The sequence below is a fragment of the Pteronotus mesoamericanus genome, unplaced genomic scaffold (assembly GCF_021234165.1).
Source record: "Pteronotus mesoamericanus isolate MK-2021 breed Mesoamerican mustached bat unplaced genomic scaffold, CSHL_Meso_final contig_657, whole genome shotgun sequence".
Lineage (NCBI taxonomy): Eukaryota > Metazoa > Chordata > Mammalia > Chiroptera > Mormoopidae > Pteronotus > Pteronotus mesoamericanus.
The window spans coordinates 13,148,354-13,171,034 of NW_026555229.1; the positions used below are offsets into that span (position 1 = coordinate 13,148,354).

General features: G+C 39.7%; 1 protein-coding gene across 5 annotated transcripts in view; it reads left to right on the top strand.

Annotated features, from left to right (window-relative positions):
* The first annotated feature begins 37 nt into the window (after positions 1-37).
* VTI1A (vesicle transport through interaction with t-SNAREs 1A) overlaps positions 38-22,681 on the top strand; it is a 332,201-nt gene continuing 309,557 nt past the window's right edge. For 2 of the 5 annotated variants that reach the window (XM_054581521.1, XM_054581523.1), the window contains exons 1-3: positions 41-390; positions 9,045-9,103; positions 13,388-13,498. In XM_054581521.1, coding sequence (XP_054437496.1) covers positions 297-390; positions 9,045-9,103; positions 13,388-13,498 — 264 coding nt within the window. In that variant the 5' untranslated portion in view covers positions 41-296. Of the gene's footprint in view, positions 391-9,044; positions 9,104-13,387; positions 13,499-22,681 lie in introns of all 5 variants that reach the window. The other 3 variants (XM_054581522.1, XM_054581520.1, XM_054581524.1) reach the window with 3 other exon arrangements.

Consider the following 22,681-nt stretch of genomic DNA (forward strand, 5'->3'; position numbering starts at 1 on the left):
GTTCCGTTAATAGACCAATATTTTTGGAGGCTTTTGGGCTCACTAGCTAACATGCTTTTCCTTAGAGGATTTGTTAATTTTGAAGCCTGAGAGGTAAATAAAAAGCGTACCAACTCAATTTCCGGGGGACCGAGATTGCGACGGACAACCAGGAAGCGGCCGGGCTGGGAGCTGTCCCGGGTTCTCCGCTCTGCTCTCGAGGGCGGTTCCCAGGGTTCCTACACCGTGTTCCCCTACTCTGTTTGACCCCTGCCCGGACCTAGGCTCCGGCCCGGGCCTGACACTCCGGAGCCGTCATGTCGTCCGATTTCGAAGGCTACGAGCAGGACTTCGCGGTGCTCACTGCAGAGATCACGAGCAAGATTGCCAGGGTCCCTCGACTCCCACCGGGTAAGAGCCCCGCCCCGGCTGAGCGAGGGTGGCTCGCAGAGCCGGGGCTCCGGTGATGGAACGCCTGAGCTAGTGTGTCTCTGAAGCTCGAGGCTGGAAGGAGGTGGTGCTGGGGCCCTGCCGGAGGGATGGAGCTTGACTTGGTTGAGTAAAGGGACAGTCCATGCTGGGTTGTGGGGTGCAGTAAACAGAACGCTTCTGGGCTTCAGTCCGAATTCCGCCGCCTTGTTCCTTGCATAATCTTGGAGATATTTCTCTGAGTCTTAGTTTTGTTTTTTGGTTTTTATTTTTGCTTGTTGGTTCTCGTTTGTAAAACGGGGATGCGGGAGTGTTCAAAAAAGAATGAATGAAAGATTATGGGTCTGATCTTGTTGTAATAGTAATGATATTATTGCATGCCCCTAAATAGGATTAAGAGCCACGGTGCCTGAATTCAAATCTCAGCTTTGCTACTTAGAAGTTTCGACAGTTAGGCAAGTTTCTTAACTCTCTCAACTTTCCTTTTTGGTAAAATGGGGTGAATCGTAGGTCTCTCATAGGGTTGTTGTGAAGTTTAAATTATTTAACATATGTAAAGCCTTTCTTTGGTGTAAACTGCTAATATCATTAGTATTTTTCATACCCAACCCCATTCATTATTTCTCATTCCTCTTGAGGGAGTCTGTAACCCCATTTTATGTAAAACTTGGTACAGAATAATCTCTCTCACTTTTAAAATTCCGCAACTTCCATCCAGAAGTGTTTTTTGTTTTTGTGTTTTAGCATGCTGGACTGTCAGCTGTGTGAAAGTGGCAGTAGTGTTTGATTTCATTGATATTTATTTAGAAGGGACTCAGATATAATATTTAAGTGAATAAACAAATATATAAATACGATATTTTGTGATTTTTGTTTGTAAGACATTGTTTTGGGATTTATGTTTCTCTAAATACAGATTTAATTTGAGTAGTGGGTTCCAGATAAGCTTGTTACTTTTTGGCTTAGTTGTGTTAGGGAAATTGAGCAGTCCTTAGCTAGACTTGGTCCTACCTTAGCTCTGGGGTGTAAAGTGTAGGAAAAGGAGTGCTCATGGATCTGGGAGCTGGTGGGAAACTTCACTATCTCACCTTGTTATTCAGTCCTTGACACGGGCAATAATTGCTCCTGGACCCAAATTGTCATTCCTCTTTCCCTTTCCCTACCTTCCCCCAAACTTATGTGTTTATAAATAATCTTTTTCCTTTATTTCTTTGTTTTTCTTTTCCCACCTATTTTCTATTAATAGGGATATTTGCTTGAAGCCAGGATCTCTGAACTTACACCCCACTCATCTTCTGAAGTCTCAGTTAGTTCTGGAGGAGGTGGATGATGTCTTAAAGAGTCTTATGAGTTCAAGTGAGGGAACAAGAGGAGAGAACCAAGGTAGCCTATACCACCGAGCTCTGCTGCCTCAGAGATTTTTGTGGAGAAAGTGGCTGATCGCCTCACCACTTCATGATACATCACCTCGCCTCTTCTCTTCAGTTCTGCTTTTCTCCACTGCCCAAGATCATCTTGATTTTTGTTGTCTTTGTTGTTGGAGACTACATCCTTTGATTTCAGTCCCAGAGCCTCAGAATTTGAGGATTTGTGGTTTTAGTTGGATTTTTGCTCATTTTCAATTGCAATAGTTTTAGCAATAGAAACTTTGTTTGTTTGAGGTAATTGCTTTTGTACTTGGAAGCTATGTTATAAAGTAACAAAGTCATCCCTAGGTTCAGAGTTGTAAAAACTGTTTCCAAGGAAACAGGTTGTATCACAATTTATTTGTTTCTGTCCTTATATTTTAATGTAACCATTCTTACCAGGTAGAAGGAAACCGTGGGATTAAGTATCTAAAAAGTAAAGCCTGACTCTCTTTGGCTATAATGTAATGTAAGGCCCAAACAGCAGCTACAGCGACATTGAAAGGAGACTGTATGGTTGGCCCTGGAAGAGGGCCTGCTGACTTGAATAACCGAATACTAGTATTTCTTTAAAACGCAGTGGCTTCTCTCCTAATAATTACTTATGCTTGCTCACTTTATCATCTGTTTTCTAATTGGTAAATTAAAAAATGAAACTATATCTATGTAGCTACGACTTTCAGATGTATGTCTGTGGACTAACAAGAATTAATATAGCAAAAACAGTATGATTAAAAATAATTATAATCTCTTTCTCTGGGCATCTTTAGTGGTTGACCTGGAGAAGATGAACTATGATTTACTTCAGTTAAGACGGTTGAGAATTGGAACAAACTTTTTAGCCAGAGAAGTTCATCCTCTGACATACTAACTTATTTAAATTGAAGTAGAAATCTAGCTGGTGTGGCTCAGTGGATTGAGTGCCAGCCTGTGAACCAAATGTTGCTGGTTCGATTCCCAGTCACAGCACATACCTGGGTTGCAGGCCAGGTCCCCAGTTGGGGGCAAGCGAGAGGCAACAGATCTATGTATCTCTCTCACATATTGATGTTTCTCTCCCTGTCTGTCCCCCTCCCTTCCTCTCTCTAAAAATGAATAAAATCATAAAAAAACTGAAGGAGAGTAGGATCGATTGCAATTAACTTCACTCTCTGCTGTGCATGTACAATGTATCAACATGTTACTTCCAATGAGGATAGAAAAGATTGAATATTCTAAAACTTTATTATAAAGAGAAATCTGATTGCTCTGTGATATGTGTTAAACAATAAAAAGACTTTGCTCTTAGACTCGAGTGTTTGAATCTTGACTAATTTTATAAGTTGGACTAATGAGATGGATCATTCTCTTCTTAGGTAATACTCTGTGGCTCTGTATCTGAAATGTGATTTTAATGAGTAGTGTTCTCTGGTAAAGCCAGGGATGGATGCATGGAAACCATAACTAATACTAACTGAGGAGTTCCTTTTTCCCTGGGGATGAATTCTAAGTTAGAGGGATACTTTACAGGTGTGAGGTTTCATTACATTAGGCAGGCTTCCTGAAGGATCTTAAAATGTTCTCTTGCAGTTAGTTGTATATCTCACCATTCACAGAGTGATAAATGGTCTGTTATGAATACTATCACTTAGTGGCTATAAGTCTGAAATGCCAAGAAAGGCATTATGGCAAATTGGTTAGAATTTGTTCACACATAGCATCAGATCTTTTTAGAACCCCCTCTCTATTTACTAGATGTGCAATCTTGGGCAGATTGCTTGGCCTTTCTAAGCCTGCTTCCTCCATCTGTAAAACTGGGAGAAGAATGGAGAATTAGTTTCAAACTTACAATATTGTAAAATCAGATGAAATAAAGAAAGTAACATACTAGCACATTTTTTCCCCAGAGAAAGGACATGATGAATTAGCCATTATTGGTGGATGTTAGTGTTGCTGCTGGAGACAAGAGCTAGTAGGGTCAGTCAAGACCCACCTCCTCAGACTTTTTTATGTTAATTGAACTTTTAAAGGAACCTTGGACCTCAATTCTTGCTTCCTTTCTGTACCTAGACGAGGGTTAGGTGAGTCCCTGTGGGTGAACACCTCCACTTAAAGGGAGACAAATGATCAGGGGCTTCAGGATATGGAATTGGAATTGGAATTTTAAGTTGGGACACCAAGGAAGGAGTCAGAGAAGAGAAATAGAAGTTTTGGGACAAGACAGTGTCCTTTTTGGGAGGAAATGCTCAAGGCTAGCTGATGAGGTCATGTTAAGCCCTGGAGCCTCTGGAGACCAGGCATAGCTACGTATGGAAGAAGCCACAAATGTTCCATGATTTTTTTCTTGCCCTTGCAGGGTGGTTGTAGTGAGAGACTTGAGAAAAGTCTGCTTTTATTTATGAGCACTGTGGTTTGCCTAAAACACACATGGCTCTGGCACTGAGTGTCTACGTGTTTTAGAGCACCTGAAATGTGGCTATTGCCACGGACAGAAATGAAACTATTTTGGATGTATTGGGTTAAATGTTATTATAACAAAAAGGATTATTAAAACTAATTTCACTTGTTTCTTTTTATTTTTTTAAAATGTGGGTCCTAGAAAATTTAAAATTACATGTGACTTGCATGCATTACATTTCTGTTGTTCTAGAGAGTCAGAATTGAAGAGATGGTTCCAGTTTTCATTCAGAAGTTCAGGTGCACAGTGAGTTGAAGTAGAGTCGGTAGGATTTGAGGTCGGTACATACAACAACCACACTCTAATCCCAGGGGAACCTCTCCCCCTTCAACAATTTAGTTAACCTAAGTAATTACTTCATTGATTTTTCAAAATAAGCTTTTAATTTTAGAACAGGTTTAGATTTATATAAAAGTCAAAAAGATCATACAGAGGATCCCTCTATACCCAATGCCCAGTTTACTCTATTGTTATATTAAATATGTTGTAGCCACTGAACCCATATTGATACATTATTATTAACTGAGATCCTTCCTTTATTCAGATTTCCTTAGTTCTTTATTTAATGTCCTTTCACTGTTCTAGGGCCCAATCCAGGACGCTGCGAAACTTTCAGTCGTTACGCTCCAGAGGTGCCTCTTCGCTGTGACAGTTTCTCAGCCTTCCCCTTATTTTCCATGACTTGACAGTTTAGAGGAGTAACTGGTCAGATATTTCATAGAACATACCTCAGTTGGGATTTGCCTGATGTTTTTCTCATGGTCATACTGGGGTTATAGTTTTTTGGGAGGAAGACCACAGAGGCAAATCACCATTTTCATCATACAGTATCAAAAGTACACAGTGTAACATAACTCACTACGGGTGAGAGCTGTGCTCACCTGGCTGAGGAAGTGTTTGTCAGGTTTCTTTACTGTAAAGTTTCTATTTTCCTCCTTTCCCGTACTGTCCAGAAAGAAAGCCTACGCATAGCCTAAACTGAAGGCATGGGGAGCTGTGTCCCACCTCCTTAAACACTTAGTATCTATGTAAATTATTTGGAACTCTTCTTTACAGGAGAGTTTTGTCTAGTCTCAATTTACTTACTTATTTAGTCATTTATATCCATAGACTCAGGATACTTATTTTGTACTTTGTATTACATTCCAGTACTACTTTATTTTGTTGCTCCGATCATTCCAGCTTTGACCATTGAAAGCCCTTTCAGTTGGCCTCTGTCACCTTTTGATATACCCCATCATGTGGGGTTGCTTTTCCCTTGAAGTTCTTTCTCAGCTTCTTACCTGTTAGAAGATATTCCAGAATCATCTTGTATTTTTCGTACACCTGTCCTAGGATCAGCCATTTCCCAAGGAGTCCTGTTTCCTTTTGTTGAAAAATGGTATAAAAAAACGAAGATTTTGACACACACCTGGTCATTGCTACTTAGGGAGCACCTACCATGCACAGCTCTCTGTGCTGAATGCAGAGTTCGAACAAAGATGTATCAAGAGCGGGCTCTGCCTTCATGGAGCTGGAAATGAGACTGAAGAGAAAACCATAGAAACCAATTTCCCACAACCACCAAGGCCACTAGCACAGAGCACAGAGGGCTAGGGATTCAGAGGAGATGAATTGTGTCCCAGGGGATCCCATCGGGGGTAGGTGGGACTCAACGGATAAAACCAAGGGACGAGTATATTATCAGAGATTGCAATAAGCAGGTGCACTGGGCATCTGTTGTTTCAGATTGCCCAGAATCCTCTGTTTTATTTGTTGATGGCAGCACCTCCATTTCCCATTAAGGAACTACCTAAACCCAGTCTTGGTGGAACTGACTGGCTCTCGTGCCCTGTCCAGGTCAGGAAGTGAACACATTACCCAAGCGAGGACATCCAGAGGATTTTTGCTGGGAATTTAAATTTGGAGCACAGTGAGCCAAGGAGAGAGCCCTTCCGAAGGATAGTGAATGCTAACCGATGGTATTGCTGCTCGAGACTCCTTATTGCAGGACAGTCCGTGGGTTTCTGCCCACTGCGAACCCTGGGCCACCCTGGGTACTGTCCTCCTGGAGCTTGTGGGCTCTTTTTTCTATTGACTTGCTGAGCGACCCCATGTTATTCTAATAAATTCCTTTTTTTTTTGCTTAGGTTAACCAGAATTAGTTCTGTTATAGACCCAAGAACCCTAAATGGTGGCTTGAAGAAAAGCAGAGAGTAGAAAAAAGAAGGTTGGTTTGGGTAGTCATGGCTGGTCTGTTTGGTTGGCATATAGAGTACACACTGGAGAGCTAATGGTTGGAGGTCAAGTTGGAAGGGTTGCTTGGGAATGTGGAGGACCTAGACTGCTAGACTCAGGTGATCCACTCAAAGCAACCTCGTAGGAAGGTTAAATGGGGGAGGAGGGACTGGAGTGGAGACCAGGAAGCTGGGGCGGTGGGTAGCATAGCTGCTTTCATGAATGCTTGCACTGGCTTACATTATTTATTTTATTAATACCACTTTTTGAGAATTGATTATATTGTAGGCTCAGTGCTGGATTTTACGATTATAAAGATGTTTAAGAGTCACTTCCTATCTTCCTAGAGTGTCCAGGATAGAAGGTAAATCAGACCCATAAGCGTGAGAGACAAGTAATTAAAGTCAGGTAGAAGTTATAGGTGTTTTATGTAAGTGAGAGTGGTTGACTGTTTTGGTTGGGTTAGGGAAGGCTTCCCAGAGGCAGTGATTTCTGAAGAGAGTGTTGAATAGCAGTTCGCCAGGCGATCACAGTGGAGGTGGGCATAGCATTGGGATTAAAGGGACGGAGTCCTGGGAATAATATCAGGATCAGTGACAAAGATTTAGGATCATAAATAGATAATATGATGATTAATAAATGGGAGCAGATGGTATTGCCCAGGGACAAGAGACAAAAGGAAGGACTAGACCACGAGGAACACCGAAAGCTAAAGGATGGGCTGAAAAGGAGGACGCCCAGCAGAGGACACTGAGATAGATGTGTCGTTGAAGCCAGAAAAGGAGAAAGTGACAGGATGGGTGGAGCAGAACGTGAGATCCCACAAGATTAAATAAAAGTAGAACAAAGAATGTCCAATAGTTTGGGCAAAAGAAAGGTCTGAGTCTTAAGTGAGTCCTTTCAGTGGAAGGGTGGGGTGTGGGCAAGAGAACAGGGAGGAACGGGGGAGATGGGGAAGGGAAATGTGACTGTGGCTGAGAGGGGAGAGGGGTTAGTAGCGAAGGGGAGCAGAGGTCGAGGGAGGCTGCTTTTTTTGTTTGCTTTGTTAACGAGAAAAACTGATGTCTGTTACTCCTGGAGGCCCGTGGCATGGACTTGCCTAACAAGTGAGTACCTTAAAGAAGCCAAGATGCTCCTTCTGATCTTTAAATATGAACTCTCACTCTTGGCCCAAGATGGGCTTTGTCTTCATTTATATTCTGCTCCATCACAAAAATACAGTGCGGTTTCACTGTATCTTGTTGAGATTGACATGTGCCAGAAGCAAATAAATTTGGGACCTGATACTAAAATTTTAATTTGGCCATATGTAGGTTTAACTTTTTCAAAGAGGAAAAAATCAGATTGAATCATAATTCCAAATGTGTGTGTGTGTGTTTTTTTTATGGAAACATATTTAGAGTATACACAAAATACCTTATATGACAGCTGGCCTGTAAAAGAAAGGTTTGGGGTAGCAGAACCTAATTATTATTCTGGTAAAATAATAATTGTTACTTAAGAGTCCCCACTTAGCGTTGACCGTCCTCCCGAAGGGCTGGTCAGCTAGTAGCTGTTATACTCATCTCAAGCTTCACAACTTTTCTGGTCTGTTGTATTAGTCAGTCAGTAATCATTAGGTTCCACATCACAGACACCCAACTTCAACTAAAACAAATGATTTGGAATGGGAGTCGGGGAATGTTTTCTGAAAATGATTGCCAGGACATGTCTTCTCCTGGAAAAGGGAATTACAGTTCGGTTATAACTTGATTTTGGTAGAGTTTGAGTAAACCACATGCAGAGACTTAGCACTTCCCATTTTAAAAGTAACTTCATTGTATCAGCGTATCTGAGCTAAAGATAGTCCAGTCCTGACCTGTGTGGCTCAGTGGGTTGGGCATTGTCCTGCAAAGCGAAAACTTACCAGTTCGATTCTGGTCAGGGCATGTGCCTGGGCTGTGGGTCCCTGGTTTTAAATGGTATTTGTAAATCAGTTATTCCCAGTTTATTTTAGTTAAGACTTTGCAGATTCCTCATGCTACCACTAAATCTGCTGTTGTTGACACAGCCTTTTCTAAAGAACAATATTTTTGGTTTCTCTTTAAAATGTATGGCATCTCTTAATCACTAGGTACTCCATTAAATTATATATTTCCAGGTAGCCTAGAATTAATGGCTTTAGAGTAGTTGCTAATGCACCAAAGAATGATATGGTCAGTTGCCTGATATAGTAATTATCTAATCTGATTGAACAGAAAGGAAAAAGGTATATAAAAATAGAGGTTTTTAAATATTAAGTTATTTATATTTTAGCCCTGGCTGGTGTGGCTTAGTGGGTTGAGTGCCGGTCTGTGAACCAAAGGGTCGCCAGTTCGATTCCCAGTCAGGGCACATGCCTGAGTTTCAGGCAAGGTCCCCACCTGGTGGCGCATAAGAGGCAACCACACTTGATGTTTCTCTCCCTCTCCTTCTCTCTCCATTCCCCTCTCTCTAAAAATAAATAAAACTTAACAAATATTAAAAAACTGCCTGTGCAGACATTAAAAAAAAAGTTATTTATATTTTTAGCAGTTTTCTGATATTGTTTGTTTCAGATGAGAAGAAACAGATGGTTGCAAATGTGGAGAAACAGCTTGAAGAAGCAAGAGAACTGGTATGTACAGACTCAGTAATGTATTTTAACACACAACCAGTGTCATTTAAACCGATGCCTTCTGCTAGCCTGTTTTATGCATTAAAGAAATGTGAAATATGGCTAATTAGCATTTTATAATTTAAAATGCATCTGTTTTTAAATTGAAGAGAATTTAATAGTTTCTTGGGTTTTATTTTTCTTAAAAAAGTGATTCATTAAATGTTGAGCTCTAATTTTTATTCCTTAATAATACTTTCTATAATAGCTTATGCTTGTTAAAAAACATTCTGGGTACCAGACACAGTGGTAAGCATATTACTTGCTTTATAGTATTACTTTTCACAAAAACTCTGTGAGACAAGTGCTGTTTGTCAAAAACTGTCAAAGATCTGATATTTTTTTCTGCTTGCTCACTAATAATTGAACTTGGCATAATTTCATGGATGCTGATAGAAGACATGAGATTCCTAGGTCAGAGACAAAAGACTTTTATTACTCACGACAAAAGCAGCTGCCAGAGTTTGAACATTTTCGTATCATCTCCCTGAGCCCCAGTTTCCACAGCAGTGATACAGGTGGCCCTAGATGTGTGCCTGCCACCTCAGTGGAATGTCCTGCAGGAGAGGAACACAGAGCCTGGGAAACATACTGCTTTTCAGCAGCCTGCAAGCAGCCCTGCTCTTTGTCCCAGAGGGACACGCTAGTTCCTCCTCCCAAACTGTTCCCTGCAAATATAACTGAGAAATGTCCAGGGAAAAGGGTGGTTAGGGCCTTGCATTCTCGGCGTACCCGGCGAGACTTAGAGGAGTCTGAGAAAACCGTGGAGGAGTGATTTTTCAACACTGTCATTACCTCCTCCCCGCATCTTGTAGATGGGGAAACTCAGGCTTAGAAAGGTTAAGTAACTTGTCTGAAGTCCATACTCACTAAGTGGTAGAGTTAGAATTTATATGTATATAAACTCAGAGCTCTAGCTCATTCACTACTTTTTAATATAAATACATTTACAAATCAGAGAATAAAAAAATATTGTCCCGATTTTTTATTTTAAAAGTCAAATATTGAAAGTATGATTCAACTTGTTATTGCATTGTGGTCCTAAATGAGTGTGTTGCTTTTTTAAATAGTAAGAGTCTACTTGGTGTTCCTTCAGTATTACTTATTCATATACTTAGGATGTTTCCCAAAGTGTGTTTCTGTTAACTGGTGTTATCTATTCAAATATGTCTGGGAGACTGTAGCTTAAACAGAGTTGGAGGTTGGGGACTGACTTGGTTGTTTTTCTACAGAACCTTCTTGAGCCCTAAGTAGGCTAAGAGGTGTTACGAATCTCTAAGAAAGGACTATAGGGGGCAGCCTGAGCAGGGAGCATTTTTCAAGCTTATTTCTCAGGCTGAGTAACATTTATTAACAGGACCCGGACATGGCAGAGGTGGGTGGGGCGGGCGCATGGGCTGCTGCTTAGGCGTGTATAGGAGTAACTGGCTGCTGTTCCCATTGCACAGTAGACATGCCCTCTATGCCTCCGAGCACTTAGACGGTGAGTTGCAGAGCTGCTGCTCTGTCTCCTCTGTTGCTGGTTCTTCTCTGACTGTCAGAACATCTGAGGCTCTCCATACCCTAGAAGACCTACTGCTGTCTTCACAGTGACAGCCTCACTTCCAGTCTCCACAGCTTCTAATGTTTGCCTGTCTTTTGAAAGCTTCCTCTTTTTTTTAAATGCCCCTTCCCTCCCCGTCAGTCCCCTTCCCTTCTTATTCAACTACTCCTCTCCTGCTTCTGGCCTTCTGGCCTTCAGGTACAAAGACGTACCTTTCACAGACCACAGCTGCCAAACAGGACATCTCCTTCCAGTTGGTGGGCTGGCTTGCCATAAAGATCTTTTGGATCTTGAGTTGACATCTTATATTGTTGTTGAGTTCTCAGTAGCAGTTTTTTTGCCATCAAAATTTGTGTTTTAGTTTTTTGCCTTTTTTTTAAAAAAAAAAGCTCACCTGAGGATATGCTTACTGATTTTAGAGAAAGAGGAAGGGAGAGGTGCAGAGGGGGAGGGGGGAAGAGAGAGAGAGAGAGAGAGAGAGAGAGAGAGGGAGAGGTCAGCATGAGAGAGAAATTTTGATTGGTTGCTTCCAGTACACGCCTCAATTGGATCCAGCTGCAACCTAGGCAACTGAGGTTTGTGCCCTGAGGCTGGGGCAGGGGAGGTGGGAGGGGGTGCGGGATCAGGAGAGCAAACCTTTTGGTGTATAGGATGGTGATGCTCCAACCAACTGAGCCACCTGGACAGGGCTGCCTTCTTTTGGATTCATTGTTAATTTGATGATGTTGGAAAGCTGGTCTCCTGATAATCAAGGTGTTACTACACCAAGAAGTATAAAACGTAGCTGTACCCTCGTGGAGCTTATAGTCATTTTTAATTGTTACTAGCATAAAGAATTTTGTCTACGATATGTTTTCATGTTTGTTTAAAGTGATAAGAGAGCTGATTTACTTAATTCTGATGGCATCCCTGTTACGAACACTGTTCATTATATTACATACTATGCTTTTGATGAGGACCTTGGGAGAAAAACTTTTTTTAAAATTTGGCTTATTAGGATTAGTTATCTCTCTGCTGAATAATTGTTTTATATTAATCTCTAGGATACTGCAAGGTTTTTAATTATCATGTCTTCCATTTCACATTGGCCATGTGAATGTCTTGTGACAACATGAAACAAATACATATTAATTACTTTTATTCCTGATTTCATTTGAAGTGCTTGTTATATGTTTCCTTTTTTCTTTCTTGCCCACTTTTGGTTTAGTTTTAAGTGTCCTTGTAGAATTCTTTAAATAAAAGTATACGCAAGTCTTGGATTTTCACTTATGTGTACTTTCAATGATTTTGTCTGGATGATCCTATTCACCTTGTTAGAATAAATACTTAATAGTGATTTCAGAGAAGTGCTTTAAATAGTTGCCTTACTATTTAATGTATGGGTACTTCATATTTATGTTGCGACATGTCAATAATTTAAACAGTCACTTCGATCAAGCCTGATTAAAATTGCCTTCTTTTTATTAAAATTGAGGCCTATTAATTAACACTTGGTTTTAGTGGCTTTGTATGTAGAACATATAGTATGTTCTGCAATGCTATATTTAGTCAGTCTCTAAAACTGGATAACAGTTTTATTAGTGACAAGTTTTCAGTGTTCATGAAAATATGTAGTAAAATATTATAAAAGGAAAAATATACAGTGCTATTTTTGGATGTGACTTTATCAGACATGGTCTTAGCCAATTTGTTGTTTTTATTTTTTAATACCAAATATAAATAAGTTACCTCTGATACCTTGTACCATGCTTGTTGTATCTTTTTTCTTCATCAGTAATCATCATTAATATAGTTAACATTAATCTAGCGATTACCTAGTAAGACACCCTATGTTAAGCATGTTCTAGGAATTACCCCCACTTAATCATCACAGCTGCCCTACAAGAGACACGCTATTTTTATAAATGAGGAAAGGAAGGCCCAGAGAAGTTAAGAAACCTGTCCAAGGTTGCATGACTAGTAAGTAGTGCAGCCCACAATGTGAACGCAGACATCTGACTTAAAAGCCTTTGTTCTTAACCATCATAATTTCTGTATTGCTTCCCATTAAATGCTCATGTGTTGTATTCAAAGTGCTATATAGTAACAGGTGGTTAAAAAGTGCCCTGCTGTGATTTCAGAGAGCTTTGTGTAAGTCAGCATATTACAGTATCCATTTACTTTCAAATCAGCATAGTTATAAAGTATGAGAAGTCAAGCTGGAAGTTGAGATCCCATGCGGGCTGGGATGGGATTTTCCTAACCAGAAAAGACTTCCCAGAAGAACGTTTACCAAATGACAAAGGCTGGGCAGACATTTTATGCTTAATGTCAGAAATAATGGTTTAGTTCATCTTCTCATAGTTCTGGTGGTTTGGGGTCAGAAGACTGGACTGAGCGTCAGGACACTTCAAGCACATCAGAATCATTATTATCAAGGAAGTGCGGATTAATGCATCTGTTTTTATATAAGTTCTCGACAAAGGAAGCACTTTGGTAGTCTGCATGTCACTTGATAAGCACTCAGTCACTATTTGTTCACCTAAACAAAAATCAAGGGCAAAAGTAGCCCCATGTTATTTGATCACAGGCAGTTAGCTCCCTGGACCCAGTTCCTCGGCTGTAAAACGAGGAACTGAAATTAAATCCTTTTGGCTCTAAACATCTGGTAAAGTAAAGAATAGGCATATGGTTTAAATCACTTTTTTCCCTCACCCTTCCAGCTTGAACAGATGGATTTGGAAGTCCGAGAGATACCACCCCAAAGTCGAGGGATGTACAGCAACAGAATGAGAAGCTACAAGCAAGAAATGGGAAAACTTGAAACAGATTTTGTGAGTCAAATTCCATCCCTTGTCATTTTTCCTGATCTTTAGCCTTGACTTTTATTTACTTTTTTGTCATTTCCCCCACATGCCTCACTCAGCATTATGTGGCTGCCAAGGTCTGGAGGGAGGGGAGAACGGGCAGTTCCTATCCAGTGGGTATAGAGTTTCAGTTTTCCAAAATGAAAAGTTCTAGAGATTGGATGCTCAACAATGTGAATACATTTAACACTATTGAACTGTACACTTAAAAATGGTTAATATGGTAAGTTTTCTGTGTTATATGTATTTTACCAGAATTAAAAATTATAAAAAAAGGTACAGGTAAGGAAAGACCTGGGCTTTATCTGTGAGTGACAAGACTCACATGTTAGCATGAAAAGCAACTGTATTTCTGACCTTGGCCTCCTAATTCATAAAGAAAGTCAAGAATTTATAAAAGTCTTTCTGTCCCTGTTCCTATCTTAGGTATTTTAGAAGCTACACCTTCTAGACAACAATATATCTTTCCACTATAAGGCCAATGGTACCAGGCATAGTAAAAATTCCACTTAGTGTATAGAAATAGGGTAATTTGTATGTTTTCATGTTTATTTTATATTTCAAAGGATATTTTCCTGAGAAGTTGAGATAGGCTATGTCAGTGAGTATGATGCAGTTGACTTTTAAATTGTTTCTATTAATTAAAATAATTGGAATTCATGATGGACCTAGATGTGAAAAGAAGTGGAATCTGTAGCTTCTGTGCTTGGCACTAGATAAATCTTCTATGACTGCTTTGTGAAAGGTAGGTTCTCTCAGCAAGAATATGAGATATGGCGAGGAAATTGGATTTGTTTAAGAATGTAACAACTCACATTTATACTTAGACAACTCTAATTAAAGTTAATGTCTTAGTATAAATGATGAAAGTGAAGTAAAATATAAGGATTATTTTAGTGTGCTTATCTCATTTTTATGAAACTCTTTTCCAATGATTTTTCTCTTGGTTTCTAAAACAATTAAGTGTATTAGTTTTCTAGGGCTGTCATAACAAAGTACCACAGATAAACATCAGAATTTACTTTCTCACAGTTCTGGAGGCCGGAAGTCTGAGATCAAGGTGTTGGCAGGGTTTGTTTCTTACTCAGCCTCTCTCCTTGGCTTATAGACGGCCATCTTCTTGCTGTATCTTCACATAGTCTTTCCTCTGTTTTAATGTGTTTTAATTTCTTCTTCTTATGAGCGGGCCAGTCATCTTTCAGAATAAGGCCCACCCTAATGACTTCATTTTAACTCAGTTAACTCTTTAAAGACCCTGGGTCCAAATACGGTCACATTCGGAGGTGCTCAGGGTGAGGACTTCACCATATGAATTGGAGGAGCCACAATTCAGCTCAAAACACTGAATTTTAGTTTTGTTCTTTTCCAATTAAATTTTTTTTCAGGAATTAAACTTCTCTGTGTCTTATATGTCAGCTAACCCAATCTTCAGGGTTTGTCGGGGTTCGTTTTTGTTTTTTGTTTTTTTTGTCTCCTGAAGAATATGATCCTGGATAGATTCTTTCAGGCATTTAGATATTGCATAGTTGGGTAAGTATTTCGCAAGTATATTTTCTATTAAAAATAAAAATAGAGCCAGCAAGTATGAATGAAGCATTTATGCTCCAGGCTATCATTAACAATTCATGTATTTACGTGTGTATGTGCTACCACAGCTTTCTTTTGTGTCAGGAAACTTCATTATGAGGTGCTTTAACACATTTCATTTTATTGTTTGAGGAGTAGACAGTTGACGTGGATTACTATCCCCTTTTTACATATAGTAGAATGAAGAGTTTCAGATCGATTATGAATTTCATGCAGCAAGTCTTTCTTGAACCCTATGGTCAGTCAGGTACAGTTTTACATGCTGGAAAGAAGCCTTTAAGATAGGTGAAGTTCTTGCTCTCATGGAATTCAAATTCTAGTGAGAAAGACAAGAAATAAATTCATATACACACACACAGCATAATTTCAGGTAGTTATAAATGCTTTAAATAAAAATAAAGTGATTTTAGTCAAGATGGAGGCATAGGTAAACATGATGTGCCTGTGCCCATAACAATAGAAAAAAAATGCAACTACCCTCCAAGACAAATATCACCCACAATTGTCAGAAAATTGAGCTGTGTGGAAGTCCGACAACCAAGGATTTAAAGAAGCCACATTCATTCCAGACAGGCTGGAGGGACAGACACATGGAGAAGCATGAAGACGAGGATGGGTGGTCCTACATGCATGTGTGCATGGATAAGAAATGGGAGGGGTCCCTCAGGAGAGAGGGACCCCAGCCCCAGACCAGACTACCCAGCACCAGGAAGTTAAGTCCACATAACTTCTGGCTGTAAAACCCAGTTGGGGGTTGGGGCAGCAGAACAAACTACATTCTCTTAAAGGTCCCGCAATGTACTTAGGTCTCATGAAGACCTACCCACTCTTGGATTTGGCACCACGGCAACGGCTGGAAGGACACCAGTAGCATATGGGGAGAAAGTGAAGTTTGAGTGGGGAAATGGCCTCCTCCCCTGCAAAACTCCGGAGGGCAGACAGTGGCATTGTCCCCTCTATGAGTCCAACACAGAGCAACAGAGGGGTGACACGGGTTGTCTTACTCCGGCGATTACCTAAGGCTCTGCCCCATCCAACTTAACAGATGTTCTAAGACAGGAAGTCAAAGCAGCTGTACCTAATACACAGAAACAAACACAGGGAGGCTGCCAAAATGAGGAGACAAAGAAATATGGCCCAAATGGAAGAACAGAACAAAACTCCAGAAAAAGAACTAAATGAAATGTAAATAAGCAACCTATCAGATGCGGAGTTCACAACACCAGTTATCAGGATGCTCAAGGAACACATTGAGCACTTCAATGCTATAAAAAAAAACCCAAGCAGAAATGAAGGTTGGATTAAATGAAATGAAAAATCTATAGGGAATCAACAGTGGAGGGGATGAAGCCAAGAATCAAATCAATGATTTGGAACACAAGGAAGGAAAAAGCATTCAGTTAGAACAGCAGGAAGAAAAAAATTTAAAAAAGGAGGAGACTGCTCAGGGGACATCTGGGACACCTTTAAATATACCAACATCTGAATCATAGGGGTGCCAGAAGGAGAAGAGGAAGAGCAAGAAATTGAAAACTTATTTGAAAAAATAATGAAAGAAAAATTCCCTAATTTGGTGAAGGAAATAGACATGCAAGTCTAAGAAGCACAGAGTCCCACACAAGTTGGACCCAAAGAGGACCACGCCAAGATATATCATAATTAAAATGCCAAAGGTTAAAGACAAAGATAATTTTAAAAACAAAAAGAGAAAAGCAGATAGTTACCTACAAAGCAGTTCCTGTAAGACTGTCAACTGATTTCTCAAAAGAAACTTTGCAGGCTAGAAGGAACTGATAAGAAGTATTGAAAGTGATTAAAAGCAAGGACCTACAACCTACAACCTAGATTACTCTATCCAGCAAAGCTATTGTTTAGAATTGAAGGGCAAATAAGGTGTTTCCCAGTCAAGATAAAACTAAAGGAGTTCATCATCACCAAGCTATTATATATGAAATGCTAAAGGGAATTATATAAGAAAAAAGAAGAAGTTCAAAACAATGAACATTAAAATATCAATAGCCCTGGCTGGTGTGGCTCAGTGGATTGAGTGCTGGCCTGTGAAGCGAAGGGCCACCAGTTTGATTCCCAGTCAGGGCACATGCATGGGTTGTGGTCCAGGTCCCCAGTAGGGGACACATGAGAAACAATCACACATTGATGTGTCTCTCCTTCTCTTTCTCCCTCCCTTCCCTCTCTCTAAAAATTAAAAATAAAATAAAATAATGTCAATAAATTCACAACTATCAATAAAAAAATAAAGTGATTAAGTAAAAATAGGAGAGTGACTAGCAGGGTGGTTGTGGCTATTTTTGCTAGGGTGTGCTCTGTGACTTGCATGAGAGAGGGCAAGAGGTGCCAGCGGTAACAGAGGGAGGCAGAAGAAGGCATGGCAGGTATGGTGAAGACCTCGGTGGTTCCTCTTGGTTTTTGAGAAGCTATTGGAAGGCTTTGAAAAGTGACTGGTCCTTTGACTCCTGGTTTACAGTTTTCTCTACTCTGCTATGCTGTATCACATGAGGTGTTTGAATGGAGTGTAGAAAAATTTACATGATTCCCCCTTAGTCCTATTTCCTTTTTATATTTAATTTTAAATTATTTTTAAGAGATTTTATTTATCTATTTTTAGAGAGAGAGAGAGGGAGGGAAAAAGAGGAGAGGGAAAGAAACACTGACATGAAAGAAAAACATCGATCAGTTGGTTGCCTATTGCGCATGCCCTGACCAGGGATTGGAACTCACAACACAGGCATGTGCCCTGACCAGGAATGGAACTGGTGACCTTTTGCTTTGAGGGACAACTTCCAAACAACTGAGCTATACCAGTCAGGGCTGATTTTCTTTAAAAAATTTTATAAATGAATGAACATTATCTTTTTAAAGATATTTAATAACTTTCTTATGGTGATATACCATACCCAGATATACTGAATCCTAAGAAAAAAATAGCACAATTTGTTCTTCATTTCTCATTTGCAAGTGTTCACTTGCTTTTTTTTCTTGCCCTCCCCCCATCCCGTCTTCCAGCTCATACCTGGGTTCTTCAGGCTGCTTCTCACTTACTCTACTGTCTTATTCCATGTTTCGTCACCCACCCTTGTAGATTGAGTGACCTCATCTATACTGACCTGCATTTCTAACTCAGACCTCTCTATAGCTCTAGATTCGTATTTCTTACTATTTACTGGATACTTCTTCCAGAGTTTGTAAAACACAAACACTTAAATTTGACAAGTACCCATCACTTCTAAGTTAATCATTTTGATTTTTCCCTCTCCATCACCTTGCACATCCAGTTGGTTGCTGTGAATTAACAGTCTGTCACTGAACAATCTCCCGCTTTCAGCTCTGCTACTGGAAGCCTTTGTGTTTCTCAATCTGGACGTTTGTAGTAGCCTTTTCTCCTTTACTTCTTTCATTTAAACCATCTTCTGTACCACCTCAGAATTATCTTTCTAACACACGAGCTGAATATGTTCCTCTGTTCCACAAAATCCTGTAGAGTCCCCTTTGCCTGCTGACTAGAATCAAAGTCAGCCTCTAGGCTTTCTTCTCCGTTGCTAATTCACGTGTCCATTGCTTCATTGCTTCTTCACATGTCCATTGCTTCTTCATGTGTCCAGTACTTACCGTGTGCTTAATATCATGGATTGTTCATTGTCATAAGCCTAGATTTTGTCATTTTCCTTCAGAGCAGTGCATCTCAGACTTTTTTCTTTTCTTTATTACAGTATACCTCTAAGGAACCTTTTTAGACATTTTATAAATAATTTTCCCTCTTTCCACTCCCCTCATGCAATTTTAGTACCACAGACATTCTGTACGTCTGTACATTTATGGCACATCTAAGATTCTCCATCCTCCCAAGGACGAATTTCTGCCTCCATGGGCATGATAGCACCTTGCTGACAATGCATGCTCTAAAGAATGGGGAGCTTTATCTGGGCAAGCAGATAATTTACTGACAGGTCCGACTGAGCCTTTCAGGGCTTATTGGTAAGCTTTGTCAGGACATGGCTAGAGCAGTTTTGCTTTTGACATGTGGCCTTTCTTGGGCTCCATTTGATGGCTGGAGCATTCAGTGAATGCTTTACCCTCCGACTGGTCAGAATTCTGTCTCCCTGCTTTGGGTGACCTCCAGATTCTCCATTTTATCCGTAGGTCCCCAGTACCTGTTCTCTGCAAGGCTTCATGACATCTTGCCTTCTGTGCATGCAAGTTCATTTTCAGCCAAAGACTTAAAGACTCTCCTTCATAGATTTCTGAGACCCCTTCTCTGTGTGGCGCCTTCTGCCCATTACCTGCTGAACTTCATCCATCCCAGCTGTCTCAGGCTGCAGTGTCTGCCTCCCAAGCTCCCTGCTCCATTGGGCCCCACCCCCGCGGGCTGTAACTGGAAGCACCCATGTCGTTAAGAATCCTGGCAATTGTAGGTCTCATATCAAGTGTTCTCCTTCTCCAAGGGATTGCAATCTGTTGCCCAGTTTTTGAAAACAATTGCTTCATACATTTTGTCCATTTTTATAGTTGTTTATAGTGGGAAGGTTAGTCTTGACCAGTTTCTCTGTCATGACTGGCATGAAAGTTCTGTGTAGTTTTACTGTTTTTTAATCCTTGGAGGATAGTTGTGTACATCTGAGAATGAAAAAGTAATATATATATATATGTGTGTATATATAACTGCATACACACACACACACGTAGAGATTGAGAGTCTACTGTTTTCAATGACCTATCATAGAATTTAATTTGTAGCTGAATAAATACCTACTTAAAAGATTTGGAAATGCAGGTTACAATTTGTATTTATAACTGCGGGATGTTGGGGGAAGGCAGTGGTCACCTACATGTTCCCTTTTATGTTCTTGCTACTTAGGATGATTCTGTTCATTGGCCTCATTCCACTCTTCCTGACTTAAACTCATATAACCTAATATTTGTAATTTTTGGCTTCTGATAGTCTCAGAGTGAGTTAGGAATATGAGTCCAGAAAAGTTGAAATTCAATCACTTTATTTTTTAGTTGAGGAAATGGAGGACAAGCAGGACCAAGGGGCTTGCTTACCTTGAAGTCACCTTGCGGTTCAAAGCCAGGGCCGGAATCAAATCACCTGAGCTTACATTCTAACATTCTCTCCATGAGCCTGCGCGACCCCCACCCCCAGCCTCCTGTTTCCAAAAACGTCAACTTCATAGCCTCTTTATGTATTTGAAAACAACTTTTAAAAAGTTACAATTCATATATCTAAGCTGTTTTTGTAATTCTTCCTTCAATATTTATGTGAGGTTTTCTGGGGCATGGGCACGTCAGGATATTCCAGAAAAATAAATCAACTAAATGTAGTAGAGGATTTTTAAAGTTTAAGATTGTTATTTGCTTAAGAAAATAAAATTAAACAAAGAAACCCCTAAACTTGTAAAAGCAAAAAACACTAACCCTGTATAAAATATTTGACCAAGTCTCAGTAAGTAGTAAAAGAACAAGTGTAATAAACCAAGATAATATTCCTAAAGTTGTGAGTATGGGGCGGGGGCAGGGCGCAGGGCCCGGGGGTGCGGTGTGGAGCAGGGCTGGGAGGTTGAACTCCTTTTACGCCTCTGATCTTGTCCTATGATGCTAGTGCCATCTTGTGGTTGATTTGTATAGTTGCGTATTTCTTTTTTCCTGTAGCAAAGCTTAACTTCCTTTAAGACGTAGGCACGCACCTCCAGGATTTGGAGTAGAGAACTATATAGTAACGAACGTTAGACGTAGAGCTTTTAGCCCCAGTCTCAAGTTCACTTCTATCTCAAGTCAGTGGTACCTGAACGCTGTCCTTTCCCTGTTTGTTGGCTAAGTGATGCGATTGTTAGACCAGCTCCTAGTGAAGAGCTATCTACATCAGAGAATGACACTTCTATTGACCATCTCAGCAGTGAGGCTCAATGGCCCTAGAAACCCAACCACCTGCAGACTATTGGAGTTGGGCCCTTAGGTCAGGGTTCAAAGGATATTGTGGAACAGCTTGAAGCTTTTACTGCTACTACCTGCACTCTCTTTTAACAGGGGAATGGACGACTTGAGTGTCAGAGTTTATGAATGAAGCCAGCCTGTAGTCTACTTTTTTTAAGTCTAAGATAGACTAAAGGATTGCAGACGAGAAAGATAAACCCTTTGAATTTTTGACTTTTGTTGAAAAGTCAAGAACTTGATGCTTCTGTTTACATTTTATCTTTTCTGTTCTGCTTCCTGGCATGTTTTACTTCTGTTCTGTAGAAGCTGCAAAAACCCATGAAAGCATGTGTTAGAGACTGGGGTAGCATCAGTGGTAATATGTTATAATTATAGCATCAGCTTATCTTTCTTCCAGAAACATAAGTGCATTCTAGAAAGAAATAAGAAAGCCAGACTGGACAGAACCATCCCAGAAAAGAAATTTTCCTCTGCTATGTGCACTTAACAAATATGTATTCCATTTAAAAAAAATTATATTTGTTGTTTGAAACTCTGTAAATACAATGCCTGCTTATTATAGAATATTCTTAAAGAAGAGGAGAAAGAAGAAAAAGTCGTCTTAGCTCTATTACCCAAAAGGCCCACATTTTAACTTTTGTTTCCTGAAATCTCCCCTTCTCCTCTTCCTTACATAATTTGTTTTATTTTACATAATAATAATGTTACTCCATCTACATGTTCTACCTTTTTTAAAAACACAGATTCTAGCATTGGTATTTCTCATTTCTATAAATTCTTAATCATTTTAATGGTTACATAATATTTCAGTCAGTTATGTTAGTTCATCTTTTTTTGAATCCTAATATATTTCCATTTACTCCCTCCATAATTTATTGTGCTGCAATTAACATAGTAGAACAGGATTATTTTCATCAAAAAAAAGAAATCATTTCTCAGAAGGCAGATTACTGAATCAAAAGGTATTAACAATATTATAGCTCTTATTAAAATATCCCTTGAAATTACAGTTATATTGTGACTCATCAGATCATTTTGTTTTTATTTCTTCTCTGTGTTAGAATGTGATTTCAGAAATAAAAATCAGGGCTAAGTACTTTATATGCATTACTCATTTAATCCACAATTCTATGCGAAAGATAACTGTTGTTAGTTGCCATAATGGAGATTTTATAACTCTGGAAGTAAACACATCTGAGATTTTTTTCTAAGATACCCTTTCATGGGAGACACATTAATGTTGGTAAAGGCTAAAAGCAGATATGCACAGCTTTCAATATCTGGTCTAAAACTGAACTCATTTTACATTTTAATTTTTCTTAATCAGAAATTGAAACATATTTTAGTCATGTGGGTATGACAATGACCTTCAAGGGTGAAAGTAATACTATATTTATGTGCATGTACCCAATTTTCTTTGTTTTTAGATATTTTCTTAAGACTGTGGTTCCCAAGGCCCCACTAGGTGAAACTGTTAGAAGAATCGTGCAGTTGGCCTTCTTTGTTTGTAAGCTTCTCAGTCCCAGCTTTGACCTTGGTAAATCTTATATTTGCAAAGTAGCTTCCAATCATTTCAAAGGCCGACACAGGAAACAGACACACTGTATAGGGGAA